The sequence below is a fragment of the Anolis sagrei genome, chromosome 5, assembly GCF_037176765.1.
Source record: "Anolis sagrei isolate rAnoSag1 chromosome 5, rAnoSag1.mat, whole genome shotgun sequence".
NCBI classification, from domain to species: domain Eukaryota; kingdom Metazoa; phylum Chordata; class Lepidosauria; order Squamata; family Dactyloidae; genus Anolis; species Anolis sagrei.
The window spans coordinates 33530943-33551610 of record NC_090025.1 but is presented as its reverse complement, the minus strand read 5'-3'; the positions used below and the strand labels follow the sequence as shown (position 1 = coordinate 33551610).

Genomic DNA, 20668 nt, shown 5'->3' with positions numbered 1-20668 from the left:
TCTATGGCCTCTTCTACACTGCCATATAATCCAGTTCATCAAAGCAGATAATCTGGATTTTATGTGGTAGCGTAGAAGAGGCTTGTCACTGACTTCCCACACATGCACCTCTTTGTTTATGGCAATTTGTCATTGCATTTCACTGTTGCAACTTTGGTCCTGTGGCATGGATCTATATCCAGTTAGGGATTAACGGGGTCTTTGTGTCCTTTAGGCTTTTGGTGGTGATCTCTTAAGGGACTTCGGAGTGCAGTTGTTGGAATTGGGCCCTGCCAAAGGGCCAGGGATTACATATTGCCCAGTTAGACAGGGACAGTCCCAATTAATCTCTGTTATCTCACTTTTTCAGATTTTTTAAAATGCCCTGGTTTCTCTCTCGTACTACTTTTTTGTTTGTCCTCAGTTTACTTCCATTGGTGCAAACTAGTGCAAAAGTAATTTGCATTCAATTAACTCTCCAGACAGGAGAGAAGGGAAATGAATTTTGCCCTTCCCAATTGGTTCAAGCAAAAGCAAACTATGGTTGCCTCTCCTATATAGGGGTTACTACACACAAGTGCAAAACAAAGCATAAAAACAGAAAAAACATATGAAACAAATATCACAAACTGAAATCAAATGAAAGCTTTCTTTAAAAAGAGGGTCAAAATAGAAATGAGCCTGCCTACCAAAACAATACAGAGATCAACACAGACTGTTTCAAATGAGCAATAAATCAAAGAATATGAGGAGATGGGAACCAATTGGAGAAGCTGGACTGTAAATTGTGTACTGGTAAAGAGAATTACAAGCTAAGAGAATTACAAGCAAACAATTGAATAATAACTGCTATCAAACTTCAGCAAACTCACCTAAAGAAATTTCTGCAGCTAATGGAAAAACATCACCCAGCTTCCCTCTTACCTCATCCCATGGGGGGACGCGTCTGCCACCCAGCTTCCCCCCATTGATCCCTATGCAAGATGGGAAGCGTACTGTGTTGCCGCCACACTGGCATATGCCGGTTTCTCTCCATTTGTGCCATGGAGCCCCTCCAGAAGTAGTTCTATGTCATAGGACGAGAGTCAATGGACTCCGTGGGGAAAATGGAGAGGAACCAGTTTATGCCTCTGATTTAAGCCCGTCTGAGGTCAAAAGTAGTGTCCAACTGCATTAATTCTAAATATGTAAATATGTAGATGCACCCTCAGTCTAGCAATAATCATATTGAAAGATAGTGGATCTAAGTAGTCTTTATTATTGTTATCAAAATTGGCAGTCATATCAAGTATTCTCAGTTATCTGGATGGAACTTTCACTCACAGGACTGTTATGAATACTGTATTATTTACAGTTGTTAGTTATATGCCTTTCAAAAGGGAATAATGTGTCCTGTGCATATGTGTATATATTTACATTGCAGATATTATTATGAACAAAGGTTTGAGAGCTGACAGTAGCACATTAAAAAACACCACATTCTAAAATAAGTAAAACATATGCATAAAGTATATTCTTAGGCTGAAAAGATTTCTTAAATTCCAGGACAAAATTTCTTCTAAACATGTAGATACATTTGCTACTCAAGTCATTTGGGGCTTCATTAACTCATCAGAGAGCAAAATTTAAGTGAAAATCTATTTAAATAAGTTATTGCTTGGATTAATGTGTAATTACATAATATTAACATATTCTTCCATAACTGAGATTCTTTGCATCATTAGAGAATATATTTGCTACAAAGCCATTTGTAACTGCTTTATACCCATTGTCCTTTCCCAAACTATGATGTAATCCAACCTTCTGTTGTTGTCTTTTGTCCTTATAGGAACAACTGCACTTTATTTATTTCTCCTTATGCATCCCTCCATCATTAGCAATCTCCCTAGTCCAAAAACCTTTGAAGAAGTTCAGTTCTTTAATGGAAACAACTATAACAAGGGAATAGACTGGTAAGAATAACAAAAAAAAGTTCATTGTTAGCATATGCTAAACCACAGAGGAGCAATTATAGAAGTATTTCTGACACCTACATAATTTCTAAACGAATTTTCTGTACATGGTTCTGCAACAATGAATTAGAAATTAGTCTGTTCTGTTGAAATGTTTTTCAGAACATTGTCCTTTTTTCTTCTTGTTTGACATTACAATACCAATATTTTTGTCTACCACAAACAAATGCTATTCCCTCTCTCTTGGTGGCTTAATTTGTTTTTAATTAGCTGTTTAGATAAGTTATGCATTACTACCTGTAGCCAGGAGAAAGGTAAATTTCAGGTTGGCAATCATCAGGAAAGGGAATAAAAGCGAAACAGAAGTATGATAACATTCTAAATTGTAATCCAGAAAAACACTCACCCAATGCATTTAGTTGCTTTAAACTAAAATTAAAATGATGCCATTTCTTATCCCTTCTACTAAAGCTGGTTGGATCTTTCTTTAAGGCATGTGAAAGATGCATATAAAGGCAGCATGACCAGCTCCAACCAATTGCTGATACCTCCCAGCATCAGTTGCCTCAATGGGACTAAAAATAGAGTGACTCTACTGCATACCCTCCAAGTGCCCTGCTTTAGCAGTGACAGTCCTGATTAATCCTTTGTCATCTTGTTTTTCAACTGCTTTTAAAATGCCTCAATTGCTGTCTCTTCCCCCATCTTTCTTTCTTTATCTTCAGCTTGTATCAATTGATGAAAACTATGAGTTTAACTATGGAACATTAAGGGAACACTGGTCCTAAAGAAAACCTTGGAGGGCTACACCTGCCACGTGAACCAAAAAAAGACATATACATATGATCCAAAATTAGAAGTAATTATTTTAAAATAACCAAACACTTGAAATTTATTTTCAGTAACAAAGGTAATATTGCTATATTAACAAGAAATAATGCCATTCCTTGTGCAGTGTGTATTTTACAGTATAGACAGACAGACAGAAAGATAGAAATCCAATGACATTTCATTCAGCTAAAAAGCATTTGCTTGGTGGGACACTTTTTTTTTTTAGAGTCTGAACAACTTGTACAAATTCTTGCAGAAATAGAAGGTGAACAAGTCAGGCATTGTTAGGTGATCTGCATCTATTTATTCCCTTTCCAAATTCAAACCAATTAGTCAAAAAGAGAAAAGAGGTACCTGCAAACAAATCTGATGATACCTAAGGCATAGATAGCAAAGTTCTTGTCCTTCAGATGCCACTGCCATTCTGAAGCAGTCCTAGTAGGCTGCCAAATGTCAAGCACCAAGGGCCTCATCATATGGAGGTCCAGAAGTCTGGGGGCAGTGGGGGACAGCACAGGAAACAGTGGAGCGATGCCCAGCTTTGCCCCTTACCATTGTGGCTTGTGGGCTGCCATCCCATGACGTTTCCATGCTGTCCTCTTCTTCAATGAGGAAATGGGTAGTTACCCAACTCCTCTGAGCTCCCTGTTAGCACATTGCTGGCACGGAGCCCAACCAAGCCATTTGATAGGCTCTGGCAGACTCCATGTCAGCAACATGCTATAACAAGGATTACCACCCGTCTCATGAGGTCGCAAGCTAAAATTTTGCAATATATGAGCAACTAATTTTTTTACATTCCTGAATAACACCGGTTGAAACTCAAATGAGGATTATAGTCTTTATTGGTTCAACAATGCATATCTTTTATCCCCCCCCCCCCCTTTGACTCTCACACATACACATATAGGTTTCAAAATGTTAAATACTTGCTTTGGCAAGCAGAGAAAAAAAAAGACTTGTTTGAATTTATGTTGTTATTGTTGTTTTACTTGCAGGTACATGAGCTTCTTTCCTACTCCTTCCAACATCACCACCGATATCTTGTTTGAGAAAAGTGCCAACTATTTTCATTCAGAGAATGCCCCCAAACGGGCTGTCTCCTTGATCCCCAAAGCAAAAATCATCACCATTCTCATTGATCCATCAGACCGAGCATATTCCTGGTATCAGGTATAGTAAAAAAAAGAACATGAGATGACTACTGTGAAATACCAAAACCATATCCATTACTTTGATCGGTGGGAGATGGTTTCTGGTGGTTTATTATTCTGGGCAATGTAATCACCATATAAAGAGGCTATATTGGGAAACTAATTAACATAATTCCTTCTCTGCTAATATTAACGTGCTTTTTTATTAGTAGCACATAGGAAAGCATAAAAATAGTTCTGTTGTTATTACAATAAAGTGGAAATCAAATCTCAGATACTTTGATCTGGTATTAGACTCTCATACTAGTGCATTAATATATTGAGATCTATTTCTCTGATACAACAGTAGTATGTTCACAGTTCAAGTAAGTAGACTCAGACCCAGAATATGGAATGTGGTGCCCCCATACTTTGACTGTATAGCACTAAAAGGCCCAGTAAACCACAGAGAAGTAGAAATGGGCTTCCTAAGTTCAAACATGATGTCCACCTTCAACCTACGGTACATGCCACTTTAGACTCTATCTAAAAGATGCTGTTGTAACAGATTTTCTTGCCATGAGCAAGATTAAGCAGGGTTTCATTTGCAGGATAGGAATATAGTCATCTAATTTGGAATTTATCAAGGCACAAATCTGAGTACATAGATTTCTGTTTTTCAGTATGCTGTGACAGTACCCATATTAATCAATTTTAGGAAAAATAATGAAGAGCCTTGTTTCACGCTCACTTTAAGAATGAAATATATTATGCCATTCTTACTCAGTTACAGATTCATGACAGGCATAAGGGTTCATAGACCAGAAGCCATTTAATCAGAATGTCATTCTGAGTTTACAAACGTTTATATTTGTGTCTGTGTATCTTTGTGAATGTATCCATTTCCTTCAATAGCACCAACGTTCTCATGAGGATTCTGCTGCTCTTAAATTCAATTTCTATGAAGTGATTACTTCGGATGACTTGGCACACTCAGAGCTAAAGATTCTACAAAAAAGATGTTTAATTCCTGGCTGGTATGCGATCCATATAGAGAGATGGCTAAAATACTTCCCCACTTCCCAGGTAATTTCATCTTATCAAGTATTTTCCTGCTGTGATAAATGATCATCATAACTTGGTAGCATGTTTAATATTGTAACATGTTTAATAATGGATTGTAATGTTATAACGTGTTTAATAATGGATTGATAAACTCGAGTATGCATTTTATGCCTTGCCTTGAAAGCCAAAGTACTTCAGTGGAGAGATGCATTTGTTTTCAGCACTAAAGTGTGAGATTATTTTAGGAAATACTGCGGAAAATCCCTTGACACCTAAAAATGAGAGGTTTCTACTGAAGAAAGTGCTATTTTTTAAAGTGATCCTGATACTTAGATTTTTCCCCTCCTACCCTTGTTTTCCTTGGCATAATTATTTGTTTGAGAGCTGTTCTTATAAGAGTTTTGGGCATGGAAAACATCACTCAAAGAAGAAAGATATCCCAGTATCTAGTCTGTGTTCAAACAGAGGATGGGATTCCATGAACCCAGGACTCCATTCAGACCGCTGAAAAGTATCTACTAGCTACACCATTCCTTTTTCTTACAGTTCTCCAGCTGGTTGAATTCATTTTACAAGACTGGAGACAGTGAACATTTGACCAAATATACTGAAGTGCAGTTGTTGTGCACCCATAATTAATAATGTGCACTCAAAATTTCAATAATTCAAAGTAAGATCTCTCAGGAGCAATATCCAGCATGGAAACATTAAAAGCAGCCTACAGTTTCTTAACAGATGCAGGAATTCTGGTTTAGCCATGTTGTTTTTGTCAGCTAAAAGCAGAGGACTCTAACACAAGGACCAAACTAATTGTAATTGGCATAATCTATATATAAAAATGATAATAGAATAAGCTGCCACTTCTCTTGAAAATACTGTGAATTTTACTTGTTTACTAGCATTGACAAAGTGTCAGAGGGGCCAGTACCCCCTGCTTTCATCCCTTCTTTCACTTTCTTTTCTCCTCCTCCCTCATATCTTTTTCCCTATCCTTTCTCTTCCTTCCCTCTTTTTTCTTTCTCCCCTTCTCCTTCCCTTCCTTCTCCTTCCTTTTCTTTCCCTCTTTTTCTCTTTCTTTCCTTCTTTCTCCCTCCCTTCCCCTCTCCTGTCTTTCTTTTTCTCTTTCCCTCGCAATACATTTCCTCCTTTTATTTCTCTTCCTTCTTTGACTCTTTTGATTTTCTCTTCCTTGTTCCCTCCCTTGTCTCTTCCTTCTCTTTCCTTCCTTCTTCTTTTCTTTCTCTCTTCTCCAGCTCTAAGAGGGCCTGCCTCACATATTGTTTCCATAGCAAAATGGCTCTCTTGGGTCCCTTCCACATAGCTGCGTAAAATTCACATTGAACTGGATTATATGGCAGTGTGGAGTCAGATAATCCAGTTCAGAGCAGATACTGTGGATTACCTGCCTTGATATTCTGGGTTAAATGGCTGTATTTAGATAGATGGATGGATGGATGGATGGATGGATGGATGGATGGATGGAGGGAGGGAGGGAGGGATGGATAGGAAGGCAGGCAGGCAGGCAGACAGGCAGACAAACAGACAGACAACTATTGAGCTGTCTCACTGGAATCACTCCTACCTACCATGCCTATGAAGGCACTGAAATAGAAATCCCCCCCCCCCCCGCCCCCCAATATTAGTGCTTAGGTCAGGAAGTATATAATTCAATGTTGTTGTGTATTTTTACAAAAGGCTACAATGAACTGTCTCTGGCATTACCCTCCATTGCACTGCTCAGTAGTCACATTACAATGTATTTCACATGATTTTGCTTTTACGTCTTGCAAATTGTGATAGTTAGTGTTTTTGTCTCTTCTGATATGATTGTACTCTGTAGTCGGTCAAGCTAAAAATAGGAATGTGGAAAAACATCATAACTATTTATTCACTTGACTTGATGCATGCTTCTGAAATATTTTGGATCAGTTTCTGTTGCCAATTACTGTCAGAACAGACAGAAAAACTTACTGCAGGATTATATAAAATACAATGATCATAGTGCATTATAACAGCTACATATACCATGCTATAGCAAAGAAGATTTCATGGCAAACTGGTCTTTAAAAACCAATTGTTCTATGTTATATCACACATTGTGCATTATAATTATGCCCGTTTGCCTATACAGTTGCTAATTATTGATGGACAGCAGCTAAGAAGCGACCCTGCTAGTATCATGGATGAAGTTCAAAAGTTTCTGGGAGTTTCTCCACATTATAATTACTCTGAAGCCCTAACGTGAGTTCCTTTTACCTACACTCAATCATTATATATATTCTATATTTTGTACTTCACAAGTCATTTTAACTGTATAATGTTTGCTTGTTTTTCTAATGGTATTTTTAATTGTTTTGTAGTGGTTTCATTATTTAGTTTGTTTTTAAAGAAATTAGTGAAATCAAATGCTTTCTCTGATGGAAAGGTAGGATAGCAGTACAATAAATAAAAACAGGAAAAGGGTTTTGTCAAAAATTGTGTCTTTATTTACTGGGTTTCTTCATGTACTGGATTTATTCTTCTGATCATGAACTGGAAATTATGAGCCTACAAATTAAGTGTTTGGATGGCATCTCCCATTATTATTTAGCATTGCCTATGAGGGTTAGGGCTGATGGGTGTTCAAGTACAAGGAGTAGAGATATATATGCTTGATTATTGCATCTTTAAATGTGCCCGTGAATAATTTCCTCCATGTACAGGGGGGGGGGGACATAGATGGGGAACATAGCAGGACATAGACTGGTGGGCTTGGTGCAAAAAAAAAAAACTTAGAAATTTTCCAAAGAAAATTATATATTTTGAGAAAATGTTTGTGTGAATACATGACAAAACTGCAAAACCTTGATATCTGTCATAAACTATACACAACAACAACAACAACTTTATTTTTGTACCCTGCCTCCATCTCCCCGAAGGGACTTGGGCGGCTTCCATGGGGATGTAAATACACAGTATTTACTCCTAATCCAGAATAATAAATCCACTGCAATTTACTTTTGTTTCATACATTCTGGTTATTTTTAAAAAACTAATTCAAATATGCTCAAGGAAAAAACACATTTTGTTTAAACAGATATATTGTTCAGACCATCAGTCTACAGCTTTATGCATACAGCAATATTGCTTCTCCTCTTGGGAAATTACCGAAAGCCAGCAAAACTACTTTACTATGCAAAAAAGAGATTGGGAAATCCATGCTAGAAATGAATCTTTTTCTTAAAGTATCCATTTAATAAATGATTTATTTAATTTTAATTGATACCTTTATGAAGGGTGATTAGAAGGCTGTGGATTAGAACAGTAATAGACTGAGACAGAAAAGAAATCCCTCTTTGTCTCAAATGTGCTCAAATATGTGTGTATATACGCAGTGCTATTAACAGAATAAGCCCAGAGTGTGTATGTGTGTGTATTAATTATTGTAATACTCTAACTAGTAATATTTCAGCTTTTTCAAATTTTGGCATTTGCCAAATAGAATGCATACCTTCCAATGAAAAATGATTCAATATTTCAGCACTGTTTTATACACCACCTGAATCCCCAAACAATATTTTAAAATTAAGCATAGTCATTAATTCATTATATTAAAAACAACTATGGTTTTAGGGTGTGTTTAAATAATCATTAGTGTATCTTTATCAATGTGGATCAGGATACGGCTTTTTTAAACAGGCAAGTTAACACTGTTACTTTAGCTTTGCTCCTTGTCCACAAATTGCTCTGCAGAGGTCTTATTTTAATTTAGGATAATTTTTTAGGTTTGATCCTCAGAAAGGATTTTGGTGTCAGCTGCTTGAGAGTGGAAAGACAAAGTGTCTGGGCAAAAGCAAAGGCCGGAAATATCCACCAATGGATCAAGAGGTACATTTTTCCATGTATCTAACCTTGTAATTGAATTTACACTGTGAAAGTGAAAAAATAAAGAAATAAAGAAATGGCTCCTTTGTTATATCAGATACAACTCACTAGGAATGTCTAAGGATGCTTCCAGACATGGGGAAAACCCATGCAGAAGTGGGTTTAAAAAATCTATTTTGCTGTGAGTTTTTGTCTTTACCTTTAAAGATTGGCGGGGGGGGGGGGGTGGATGGGAGATGCCCTCCTCAGTTCTCTGGGCTTATGGGGCCCAAAGAACCAAGATGGGCTGTGGGGACTAACCCCTGGGTAGTCGCAAGACTACCCAGTAGTCCGTCCCCGCAAGGCCTATATCCCATTATACCCATTTCAGGAAGGCCTGGATCTAATGGGGTATCTATCATATTTATTTGGGATAAAGCAAGGTTTATCTGCTTTGTCCCGAATTAATCCTCTTTTACCGAAGGCATTGTTTGTTTGTTTTCCCATTAAAGCTGTCCCTCTAAGTTTGTGGTTTTGGCTTTTGCAGATTTGTTTGGCTAAAAATGTTCCCTGTAAAAGTCCAACGGAACCTTCATTTTAGGCCCTGTCTGGAAGGGCCCTAGGGCTTCCAATATGACCCTATAGTTGATGCCAACTGGAAGCTAGCTATCGAATTGCATTGGAGGGCTTAGAGATTCCCAGAGAGGTGTTCTATTTCAAAATATATAGCCAGATCCTGGAAGAAATTAACCATAGGCTCACAATGGAGAACCTAGAGATTCCTAGAAGGAAATTTTTTGGCTAAATACTGACCCCCTCTACTAAATCTGCTTTATACTGCTCCTGGCTTTTTTGCATGGTTGGGCAGGAAATGGTGGTGAGAGCTCTCTAGCCTTCTCTGAGGCCCCATCTACACTCCCATATAATCCAGATTATCTGCTTTAAACTGGATTATATAACAGTGTAGACTCATATAATCTGGTTGAAAGCAGTTAATCTGGATTCAGAAACTGAATTATACAGTCAGTGTAGATGGGGCCTGAGTGGTGAAAAGTCTTTGTGAATGCCCGGGCAAGAAAATGATGATGACAGTGATCAGGGGTGGCTGAGCCCCTAAAGTGGCACTGGCATTTCACCTTTCTACAGATTGACCATCAACTTTTCCATGGGTCACATCAAAATCCATAATTTAGCCCCCAAATCTGTCCTTAACTTACATATGTGGTTGTCTCATACACAAATATATATGGCAATCATGGTTAGGCCTCCTTTTTATAGATGGAGCATAAGAATTCTAGTTTTGATCCGGTCATGTTGGCACTAAGAGGTTAACATTTTCGCACTCCAAACTGCTGTTTCCGTTTCTTTTAACTGTGATTTTTCTTCAGGGTCAACACACTGCATTACCATGGCATGGGAACATGTCTATCCAATATCCTTAAGTATTCTAGGAGAAACAAAGTAACTAATTTCATAAGAAATGCATTTTATTTTAAAAGAACTAGGGTTTACAAAGAATCATATTCAGGTATGATTAGTATGATGATCATTGTACTTTCAGCACTCCTATCCAGTATTGTACTCATGATGTTTAAAACGTTACACTATTTAATGAATGCATATAAATTGCCATATTCTTTCAGAACCTAAAAAAGATTCCATCATGGGATTTTATAGATAAATATCTTGATACAGGAGTGTCCACTGTTATTAATTATACCTGACAGTTTCTTTATTTCCTTCGCCTTCAGTCTAGGGCATTCCTTTCAAACTACTACAGAGATCACAACGTGGAACTTTCCAAATTGCTACACAGACTTGGACAACCTTTGCCATCCTGGCTAAGACAAGAGCTTCAGAAACTGAGATAGCACCAAGAAGAGACTGTACCTCATCCAGTTTCCTTCACTGTACCACCCTTTGCTTTACTGATGGATTTTCAGTTGTAAAAGACCACATTAATAATTCTTCCTCAAAATTAATAAAATAAGAAATAAAGCCACACAGCAAAAGGAGGAGGGAAAGCTATAAATGTATGTGTGGTATCAGCTTTTGGGTCTAGAAAAAACATTCGAGCTATGAGGAATTGTTCTTTATCTTGTCTGGGACTCACACATATTCCAGTCACCAGAAAAGTCACAGAAATTGTGTTTATGATCGATACTCTTCATTATATATGACAAATTACAGTCTGTCAAGACACAAGCAAAAGGATAGAAACATCTCTCAGAGGATTGTGAGGTTTGTAATTTCCTTGACAACTGCCGTTTTAGTCAGCTTTCTGTCCCATCCTTCCTTTGTTATTTTAGAACTGATCTTAAAGATACCTGGATTGCCGCCCATCAAGAAAAATAAATGTAGTTATATTATCCAAAAATCTTTCCTTTGGAGGAACATTTGCTTGCTGCATGCCCATTTATTTCATTCTTCTTTCTTAATGATACAGACAGAAAAGAGCACAATACATGGCCCAAGAAATTCAGTTACACACGCATATTGGTTACTCTCCTCTGGTTTAGGTATATTGTAAAACCATTTTACTTCAAGCTTCTATGAGAAAAATATATTCCAACAATTATAAAAGATTGCCTTGGTGTATCAGCACAGCACATTATTGTTCAAGACTGTAGCTTTACAGTAATCACTTTATTTTTTTTCTCCAAACAAGTACATGGCACTTGAAGGCTGCCAGGTCTTGTATAATTATCAACAAAGGGACAATGTGGTTTTCACCATACAGTAGTAGTGGTTAATGTGTAGTGCTCCGGAAGCTATAGCAACTCCAGACATCCCCAACTATGCTGATTAGGGGCAGCATAAATGAGAACTACATGCTGATTACACTGTCATAGACCCACAACTCTTTCTTACTTTTTGGTAATAATAAAAATGACTTTGCCTGTGTGGTTAGCCACACAGCACAGGCAGTGTAATATATAGGAACAATTGCCACATCAAGTGACTTCCAAAACCCTTCATATGTTGACCATATTTGTGCATTTCTGCACGGATCCTTATTTTCATCCCTGTTGTATGGCATTTGATCTATTGTGATCTCACTTCTGATAAAGCCACCTGCATTTCTACATGTGAAAGCCTTGCACTAGTTGTCATTTCTTAAAGGTATGTCTGATGTTTCCAGTCAAGATAGCACCTAAATAGCAAACAAAAATGAATTCACTTAAACATTGGTTTCATATGGCTCCCTTCAAGAGCCACCAGAAGAGATCCTGATGTTCTGCAGATCTCACAACAATTTTGTAGTAAAACCCACACATAACTAAAAAAGAAGCACCTGTGACAGATAGTAAATATATTCACAATCAGTTGATGGTTGGAATCATGTTTGCTAGTCCCAACTAGAGAAGACGGCTTCCATCAGTGTTTGAATGGACAGTCAACACATAGACAAATCCAAAGTTTGGATCTTGTGGGATTTAATATAAAGAACATGAGCATCCCAAAATTATGTTGGAAAGCATGAATTAAACTGGGGAAAGTTCAGTTGTTGCTGTTTTGAAGGATTAAAATAGGCAGAGCTTGGAATACCATTGTGTATGCATTTTCAAAATCATTATTCCTTAGAGAATATGAACAACATGATTTATGTTGTACTAGCTGTCCCCGGCCATGTGTTGCTGTGGCCCAGTCTGGTGATCTGCAAAATAAAGTAATGAGAAAGTGATGGTTTCTAATATATGTAATTTCTTTATCCTTGTGGGTAAACAGTATTTCTTGTTGTTTCTTTGTCAGTGTTGATGTAGAGATTGTCTAGTTTGCCTACTCTGGATCATGGAACATATTATTGTCCTTCTTTAGGGGTCCATTTCAAATCTATATGTCTCTGTCTGTGAATCATATCTATCTATCTACATTGATGACTGGATGGCTTTTTGTCAGGAGGGCTCTGATTACATTTTCTTGCCCTGGTGAAGAGAGTTGGACTGGGTGGCCTTAAGTATTTTCTGTTGGTCATGGGGATTCTGTGTGGGAAATTGGCCCCAATTCTGCTGTTTGTGGGATTCAGAATGCTCTTTAATTGTAGGTGAACTACAATTCACCTACATTTAGGTACTGCTTAAGCAGTGAAACGTACTGGAAATATTGTACATTCTCTGTAGCTCTTAGTTATTAGTCACTTTTCCAACCACAGAAGAAAATATCAGAAAATTTATCATATTAAGCACTAGTAGTACTGTTTGGGGAGGATAAAATCTTATTAAATAGTTTGTAATAATGTCATCCAACACCCAAAGCAATAATCAAACAGGCTGAAATATAGCCAAAGCCTCAGACCCATTTGCTGACAATCTAACATCTTAATTTTGGACCATTTGTGAGTTATGCTTGGAGGCAAATATTTGTCTCCAGTGAAAATTTCTTGATATCAGTTCAGTTTTGTGACCTGATATAGTAATAACACATAACTAATAACATTTTTTCTTATAATAAGCCCACAATTCTCAAAACAAAGTAAATCCATGAAACTTCTGGGAAGTTATATCCATGAATGTACTTTGTATCAAGTTTGTATAGAATCTGTAAATGAAGCTAATGAATGAATAATATGTATTAACAATATATGTCTTTTCATATCTCATTATCAGTGTGTTTTGTATGTAATCATTCAGAAATGTCATAGATGGGTAGATAGATCCAGTGCAAAGGAAAGTGCTTAAGCTGGTAACCTGAAATAAAATGAGGACAGGGAGTGATAGAAAAACCTCTGTGGCAACCCCATTCAACACGTTACCAGTAGAACCACCCAAAAATACAGAAGAAACTGAGAAAATGAATATAGATATAGGAATTTGTATCTCCGTATGTAAAAAATTCCCAAGATGGGAAACAAACAAACATCTATCCATCCAGCAAGTCTCAGAAATTCATGAAGCAAAACTAGAAAAAATGCCTATCTATCTATCTATCTATCTATCTATCTATCTATCTATAAACAGCCAATGAGTACTGGTATAACTTCTTCCAAATCCCAAGATTTTTGGCCAGTCAACAAAGCAGGTCAGAAAATGTTTCCAATTGTGGTGCCCCAACTAAAATACATTTCCCATGGAGGTATGACTGAAATTAGCACTGGGCCAATTAGTTGGGCTAAGACCCTCATGGACACCCGCTAGATGATTTTTGTCATGTTTCCTTCCCTTGGACCAAGAGAAGGACAATGGAAAAAATCCTCTGAATAAATCTTACCAAGAAAGTCCTAGGACAGGGTCCCCACAAGCTGAAGTTGACTTTAAGGCATGAAACAACAACTTCAAATCTTGATTTCAATTGACTGATTTAGAGAATATGCATAATACACAACAATAGTAGTTTGATGCCACTTTGTCATAGCTCCTTCCTATGGAATTCTGGGACTTGCAGTTTGGCAAGGGATACTTTGGGTTTTCTGCTGTGACTATCTCCTTGCTAGTCATGCGGACACCTCGTTCTGACATTAGTAGATGCAATAGTATGAACAAATTCTTGAATGGGGCTCTGTGATCAGTGTCAACAAAAAGAAAACCATTATCTTCCTTCTCAATGATAAATGCATGAAAAGGCTGATGGTAGTGCTGCCCAGTATAGACAGGATTGGATCATAATAGATCCAATGCAGCTGTCCAGACTGCTGTAAAGCCTTGTGATAGTCCAAATTTTCCTGTAAACTCTGAAGTCCTCCAACTCTGCTGAAAGCAAGAGATACCCAGGTTAAGGCAACAAAAAGCAGGATACTCACCAGAATCCTTTTGGATCATGGAGAGAGTTAGTGTTCAATTCTGAGAGTCCATGTTAGTTTAGCCTTACCTTAAGTTACAACTCTTTGCATTCTCATGGAATGCAAGTTCCCATATTTCTTTGGGAAGGGCCAGTTAAAGTGCTATTGATTTAATAAGTTGTTCTACAGAAAATATATAATAAAAAACCAAAATTATCTATATATGTGTAACCGTCTTCTTTTTCTTTTCATCTAGTGCATCCTTTCCATGCAGTTTTCTAAAATATGGATCCAAGGACTGGATGCTCCCCATCACTCCTGCATCCCCAACTATGAATACAGATTCATAAATGACATAAACTCTTACATCTGCCAAGTTGCAAGGACTGTTTTTTTTTTAAAGATATAGCTATAGAAAACGTAATCATCCCATTGAAAATGATTTCAATATACACTTTGATGTTAACTGCCTTGAAAATGAATTGTTTTCTATCTAACTGTTGCAAATCCCATTTGCCTGGATATATACTTGATTCAAGAACTGAAGGGGACATAACTTCCAATCCCTCTGGAGTATTTTTAGTTCATTTGGGAATTTGTTTAGGGAATGGACACAGAATTGTAAATACATTGTATTTTTCTCACTTCTACAGAATAAAATTTTCTGCTGCACTATTCTAGGACTTAGCCTCTCATTCTTTCCTTGAGATTTCTGGATGTCTTCCTTTTGAGCCTCCAGAGCCCACACACACCCCTTTTTGTGGTCATTGCTTTTAGATTTTAAGCTACTGACAAATCTTGAACAGTTCAAGATATATGGGTTCTTCTAATGTGCTATCTAAAGAATAAGTAATAGGGGTTTTTTTCCACTCAGAGCATTATGTAAATAACAATTTGCCTCTGCTTTCATCTCTGCAGCTATTTACAGGAAATATTAACATGAACAAGTATAGAATCTTAGAGTTGGAAGAGACCTCATGGGCCATCCAGTCCAACCCCCTACCAAGAAGCAGGAAAATTGCATTCAAAGCACTCCCCGACAAATTACCATCCAGCCTCTGTATAAAAGCCTCCAAAAAAGGAGCCTCCACCACACTCTGGGGTTAAGAGTTCCACTGCTGAACAGTTCTCACAGTTAGGAAGTTCTTCCTCATGTTCAGGTGGAATCTCCTTTCTTGTAGTTTGAAGCCATTGTTCCGCATCCTAGTCTCCAGGGCGACAGAAAACAAGCTTGCTCCCTCCTCCCTATGACTTCCTCTCACATATTTATACATGGCTATCATGTCTCCTCTCAGCCTTCTCTTCTTCAGGCTAAATATGCCCAGCTCTTTAAGCCACTCCTCACAGGGCTTGTTCTTCAGACCCTTGATCATTTTAGTCACCCTCCTCTGGACACATTCCAGCTTGTCAACATCTCCCTTCATTAATGTTCACTAACAGCACAGTGTGTTAATGGTTTGTAGAGATGAATGATTATATTAGTGGCCTTCAGGGAAACATCTTGCAAGTCTCAGTTCAAACGTACACAGAAGCAATGCACAGTATAAGTCAGGATCAATCCTACAATTATAAGTATAGTAGAGTTTCTCTTATCCGACATAAATGGGCTGGCAGAACATTGGGTAAGCAAAAATGTTGGATAATAAGGAGGGATTAAGGAAGAGCCTATTAAATGTCATTACATTATGATTTTACAAATTAAACAGCAAAACATGTTGATGCATGCTTCTGAAATATTTTGGATCAGTTTCTGTTGCCAATTACTGTCAGAACAGACAGAAAAACTTACTGCAGGATTATATCAAATACAATGATCATGGTGCATTATAACAGCTACATATATACCATGGGCTGGCAGAACATTGGGCAAGCAAAAATGTTGAATAATAAGGAGGGATTAAGGAAGAGCCTATTAAATGTCATTACATTATGATTTTACAAATTAAACAGCAAAACATGTTTTACAACCAATTGACAGAAAAAGAAGTTCAATACATGGTAATGTTATGTAGTAATTACTGTATTTATAAATTTAGCACCAAAACATTGCAATGTATTGAAACAGTTGTGGATCCGGACGGTAATACAGAACATTGGATGAGAGAAGGTTGGATAGGCGAGACTCTACTGTAGAGTGAAGCAACCATCATAGGCTCATAAATGCTATTGCTTTCTGTAAAACTTTAAAATGGGGGGGGGGGCAGTTGTGCTACAAATCCCAGAATAATCAAGTCATCATGATCACTGGTTCATGGGTTTTGTGATCCAAAAGCAAGTTTTCCAAGTTGTCTGTGTTCACTTAGAGTTCCTCCGGATAGCCCAATAATTCTGGTAAACATCAAACTATTCTAATCCTGGATGACATTCCTCCTAACAGTTATTTCCACTATCTCATTTAGTTGTGCACCAAATATACTGAGGTGTTCTACTTTTTCCTTCTTGAGATGTGGTGTGGATGGGAGTTCTCCCCCCCCCCCCCCGAATCATACCTTAAACTCAATACTTTCTCCTCGTACTTCTCCCCCAGTATCCACATCATCTGTTTCACACATTTAATGCTTTTAAAATGTCATAGTTATAGTGCTAAGATACTATATCACTTTAGCATTATGACTGTAAAGTAAAGGGGAGGAGGAGGAGAAACATTCAATATAGCAATTGAAAACGTAATGTGGGAAGAAGTACCAGAGGGCAAACTTTGGAAAAAATGACATTCCCATGCAGCATTTCACCAGCAGGCTGCCCAGAAACAGGGAAAGACATCAGAGAATCCATACAAATATGAACTTTTTTTGCTGATTACCTTCAAGTTGTTTCTTCATATCCCTAAAGTTAATCTATTGCAGGGTTTTCAAGGCAAGATTTGTTTAGAGAAGGTTTGCCATGGTTTTCTTCTGAGACACTGTAACTTACTCAGTGTGTATTCATAAATGGGGATTTGAATCCTGGTCTTCTGAGTAGTAGCCTAATGCTCAAGCCACTGCACCACACTGACCCTCCCTGCCTATATCAACAACTAAGGAACAAGCCAGGGGAGGTTTAAAAGTTGCAGTGAGAACCCCCCCCCCCCCCAAAAAAAAAAATCCATGAGAAATGTATTAGGACAGAATGTGCATCATACTGATTTTATTTTTAAAATTCCAATAAGTGCCATTTCCAGCACGTACCAAGACATTTGGCCAGTCTGAACAAACACTGAGCCTTTTGTTTGTGTGACTCCATTACTCATCAATCCAGTAACAATTGATAGTTACTTTCCCAAACAGTTTTCTTCCGTCTCCCTTCCTTCCCTTCCCTCCACTTGAGATTTTCAAAATGTCAAAAGCACACTGAGCAAATCTGCAACCACCCAAGAGTCATTCTCTGTGTTCCTATGACCTTTTTCTCCTCTCATATAGAACTTTCTATAGTAGTATGAAGTATTATTGCTATTATTAGCTGTGCTAAGCACACAGTTGACCATTTGCCCTTCATCCTGCCCCCTTCCTAGAGTCAGATCACACTGCCTGGTCCTTTAGGAAACTGAACTTTATGTGTACTGCTGCTATTTTTATTATGTACTTAAAACAGTGAAATGCTTTGTCGCAACAACTCAAACAATCTTTTTGTCTCCTTTCTTCTGAATAATTGTTGTAATCTGGAAAAAAAATGGGAGATTGTGGTGAGATAGTACATCAAGGTAGAGAACATGTTACCAGCATTATTTTATCCTAGCTAGATCTGAAGGGAATTGCAGCCTGGGAACAACTGGAGGATGACACCTTTCTCCACTCCAGTAGAACAACATAAACTCTATTAGCAGTCAACAACATGATTGTTTCTTTTGGTAACCCCAGATGAAACAACCATTGTTGATTATTAATATCATTTCTGTTGTCAAACACTTGATGTTCTACAGGAGACTATAGAAGTCAGGAAAAGCATTCCACTTCCACAGGTTCCACATAGCTTTTTTGGCATTGAATCTACAACCCTTACATATTCCCTATTCCATGTAAGCAGCAATCCTCTATCTATCTATCTATCTATCTATCTATCTATCTATCTATCTACACACACACAATACAACACACACCTGGGAACAGGATTCATTGAATTCAGTGACTTCTTTGGGATTGTACTGTTAGCTGAATTCAGGTTTGTTGGAATGTTACCATCTTGTGATAAGGCTTGCCAGGATCTAGAATTATGTGGTTGTTAGTGAAAAGGATGATCCCCTCTCCACACTGAGAAAAGAAGTATCAGCCAAATGTGGTAGCCCTCCGTGCTAACCATATAACTAAGGATACAGCAGCAATTGTATTACAATATTTGTATGAGACTGATAGTTGGCTAACATTCTAAAAAAAAGATGATGTGTTGTTTATTTGTTCAGTCGTTTCTGACTCTTCATGACCTCATTGACCAGCCCACGCCAGAGCTCTCTGTAGGCTGTGGCCACCCCCAATTCCTTCAAGATCAAGCCAGTCACTTCAAGGATACCATCCATCCATCTTGCCCTTGGTTGACCCCTCTTCCTTTTTCCTTCCATTTTCCCCAGCATCATTGTCTTCTCCAGACTATCCTGTCTTCTTATTGTGTTGCCAAAGTACTTCATCTTTGCCTCTAATATTCTTTCCTCCAGTATTAGCTCATATTGTATGTGTCTTCATGTTGTCTCACTATTTATTTCGACAGTAGTGGAAGGTTTAATAAAATCAGAAAACTCTAACATTTTTAAGGAAGACTAACCAAATTACACAATTGTCCCATGTGGTTGCAAAGGCTTTGCAGTTGCACATATCTGTCCCTATTATATACTATTCTGTCAATCACAGGGTCCCTTCAATTTTTTTCATAGAGTCCCTACATGCAAAAACTTTACATGCATGTTAAGGTAAAAAATAAAAGTATCTAAAGTAAGATATTCATTGGAGATGGAAAAATCAAACCCATGGTAAGTCTGATTCCAGACTAAGGAAGAATAATAAGTTTCCTATTTTTCTCACACCTCATAATTAACAACTAATAATTTAACAGTTAATAACAATAAAACTAAAAAATATATTATTGGTACAGTAATGCTTTGAAAACATACAATATGAAAATATGTTTTCTCTTCTTTCTGATTAAATTTGCTTGAAGCATTTCATACCAATAGGATTCCATTTTTTTTAACTGAATGACAGACTTTTGGAATTTTAATTACTTGCTAATTAAACAACTCTTCAGGATAAAATAAACCTTTCAACAGAAAACAATAGAAAGGACAGGGCAAATGTTCTCTGGTATATTCCTATTAGCAATGCTCACATATACACCTACCTCTGTGAATATATTGAAGTATGTAGGAGGTAGCATAGCAACTGCTTTCTCTTCTGCTATTTCAGTTCCAGTTCATGTTGATTTTTGTAAAGGAGTGACACAATGTCCTTGCTAGTTCCCTCCAGCTTTCCCTGAAAATCAGTTAGGCTTTTGAGTTAAACACTTAGAAAAAAGTGTTGTTGTTTTTTTCTTTCCTCCTTAGTCTATGAAATGAACATGAAAAAAAAAAACTCTGAGAATTTGCCCTTTACAATATTTGAAAATAGGAATAGATATGTGCATGAAATCGTTTGCAGCCACACTAGATCAAGAAGGGGCAATTCTGTAATTTGGTTCATATTTCTAACAGTTCACACATGAAAAACAGAATACATATGATCAAGTGATACCAGAATGTGTTCATGAAGGGGAAAGTTATTAACAGTAAGAAGACACAAACTAGGAGTGGCTGAGGCAGTTTGCTTTTGCCTGAGCATACTGGGAAGATTTCACCCCCTTCTCTCCCATCCCCACTAATAAGTTAATCAAATGCAAAGGACTGTTTGAATTCAACTCATTTTTCAGTGAATTAAGTACATTTAAGACAAAGGATGAACATTGGAGAAGGAGGAAAGAGGCAGAGAAAGTGAGATGCACAAATAACAGATGTGTAACATCTGTCTTGATTACAGTACACATAAAAACATGCTTAGTCCATTTTCCACCTGGCAGACCTTTTGCTATTTAAAGATGTAGATGGAGAGAAAAAAATAGAGATAAAAAGATTGGGAAATTTTTGATCTGTTACACCACATGTGTCAAATGCAAGGCCTGTGGGCAAAATCTAGCCCACCATGGCATTTTAG

The 20668-nt window shown here is 37.4% G+C and overlaps 1 protein-coding gene across 2 annotated transcripts in view; it reads left to right on the top strand.

Moving 5' to 3' along the window:
* LOC132776899 (bifunctional heparan sulfate N-deacetylase/N-sulfotransferase 4) overlaps window positions 1-15194 on the top strand; it is a 152674-nt gene extending 137480 nt beyond the window's left edge. For both annotated transcript variants that reach the window (XM_060779025.2, XM_060779023.2), the window contains 7 exons: window positions 1808-1931; window positions 3761-3935; window positions 4811-4981; window positions 7092-7201; window positions 8725-8827; window positions 10555-11044; window positions 14776-15194. In XM_060779025.2, the coding sequence (XP_060635008.2) occupies window positions 1808-1931; window positions 3761-3935; window positions 4811-4981; window positions 7092-7201; window positions 8725-8827; window positions 10555-10674 (803 nt within the window). In that variant the 3' untranslated portion in view covers window positions 10675-11044; window positions 14776-15194. The remainder of the gene's footprint in view (window positions 1-1807; window positions 1932-3760; window positions 3936-4810; window positions 4982-7091; window positions 7202-8724; window positions 8828-10554; window positions 11045-14775) is intronic.
* Window positions 15195-20668: the final 5474 nt, after the last annotated feature.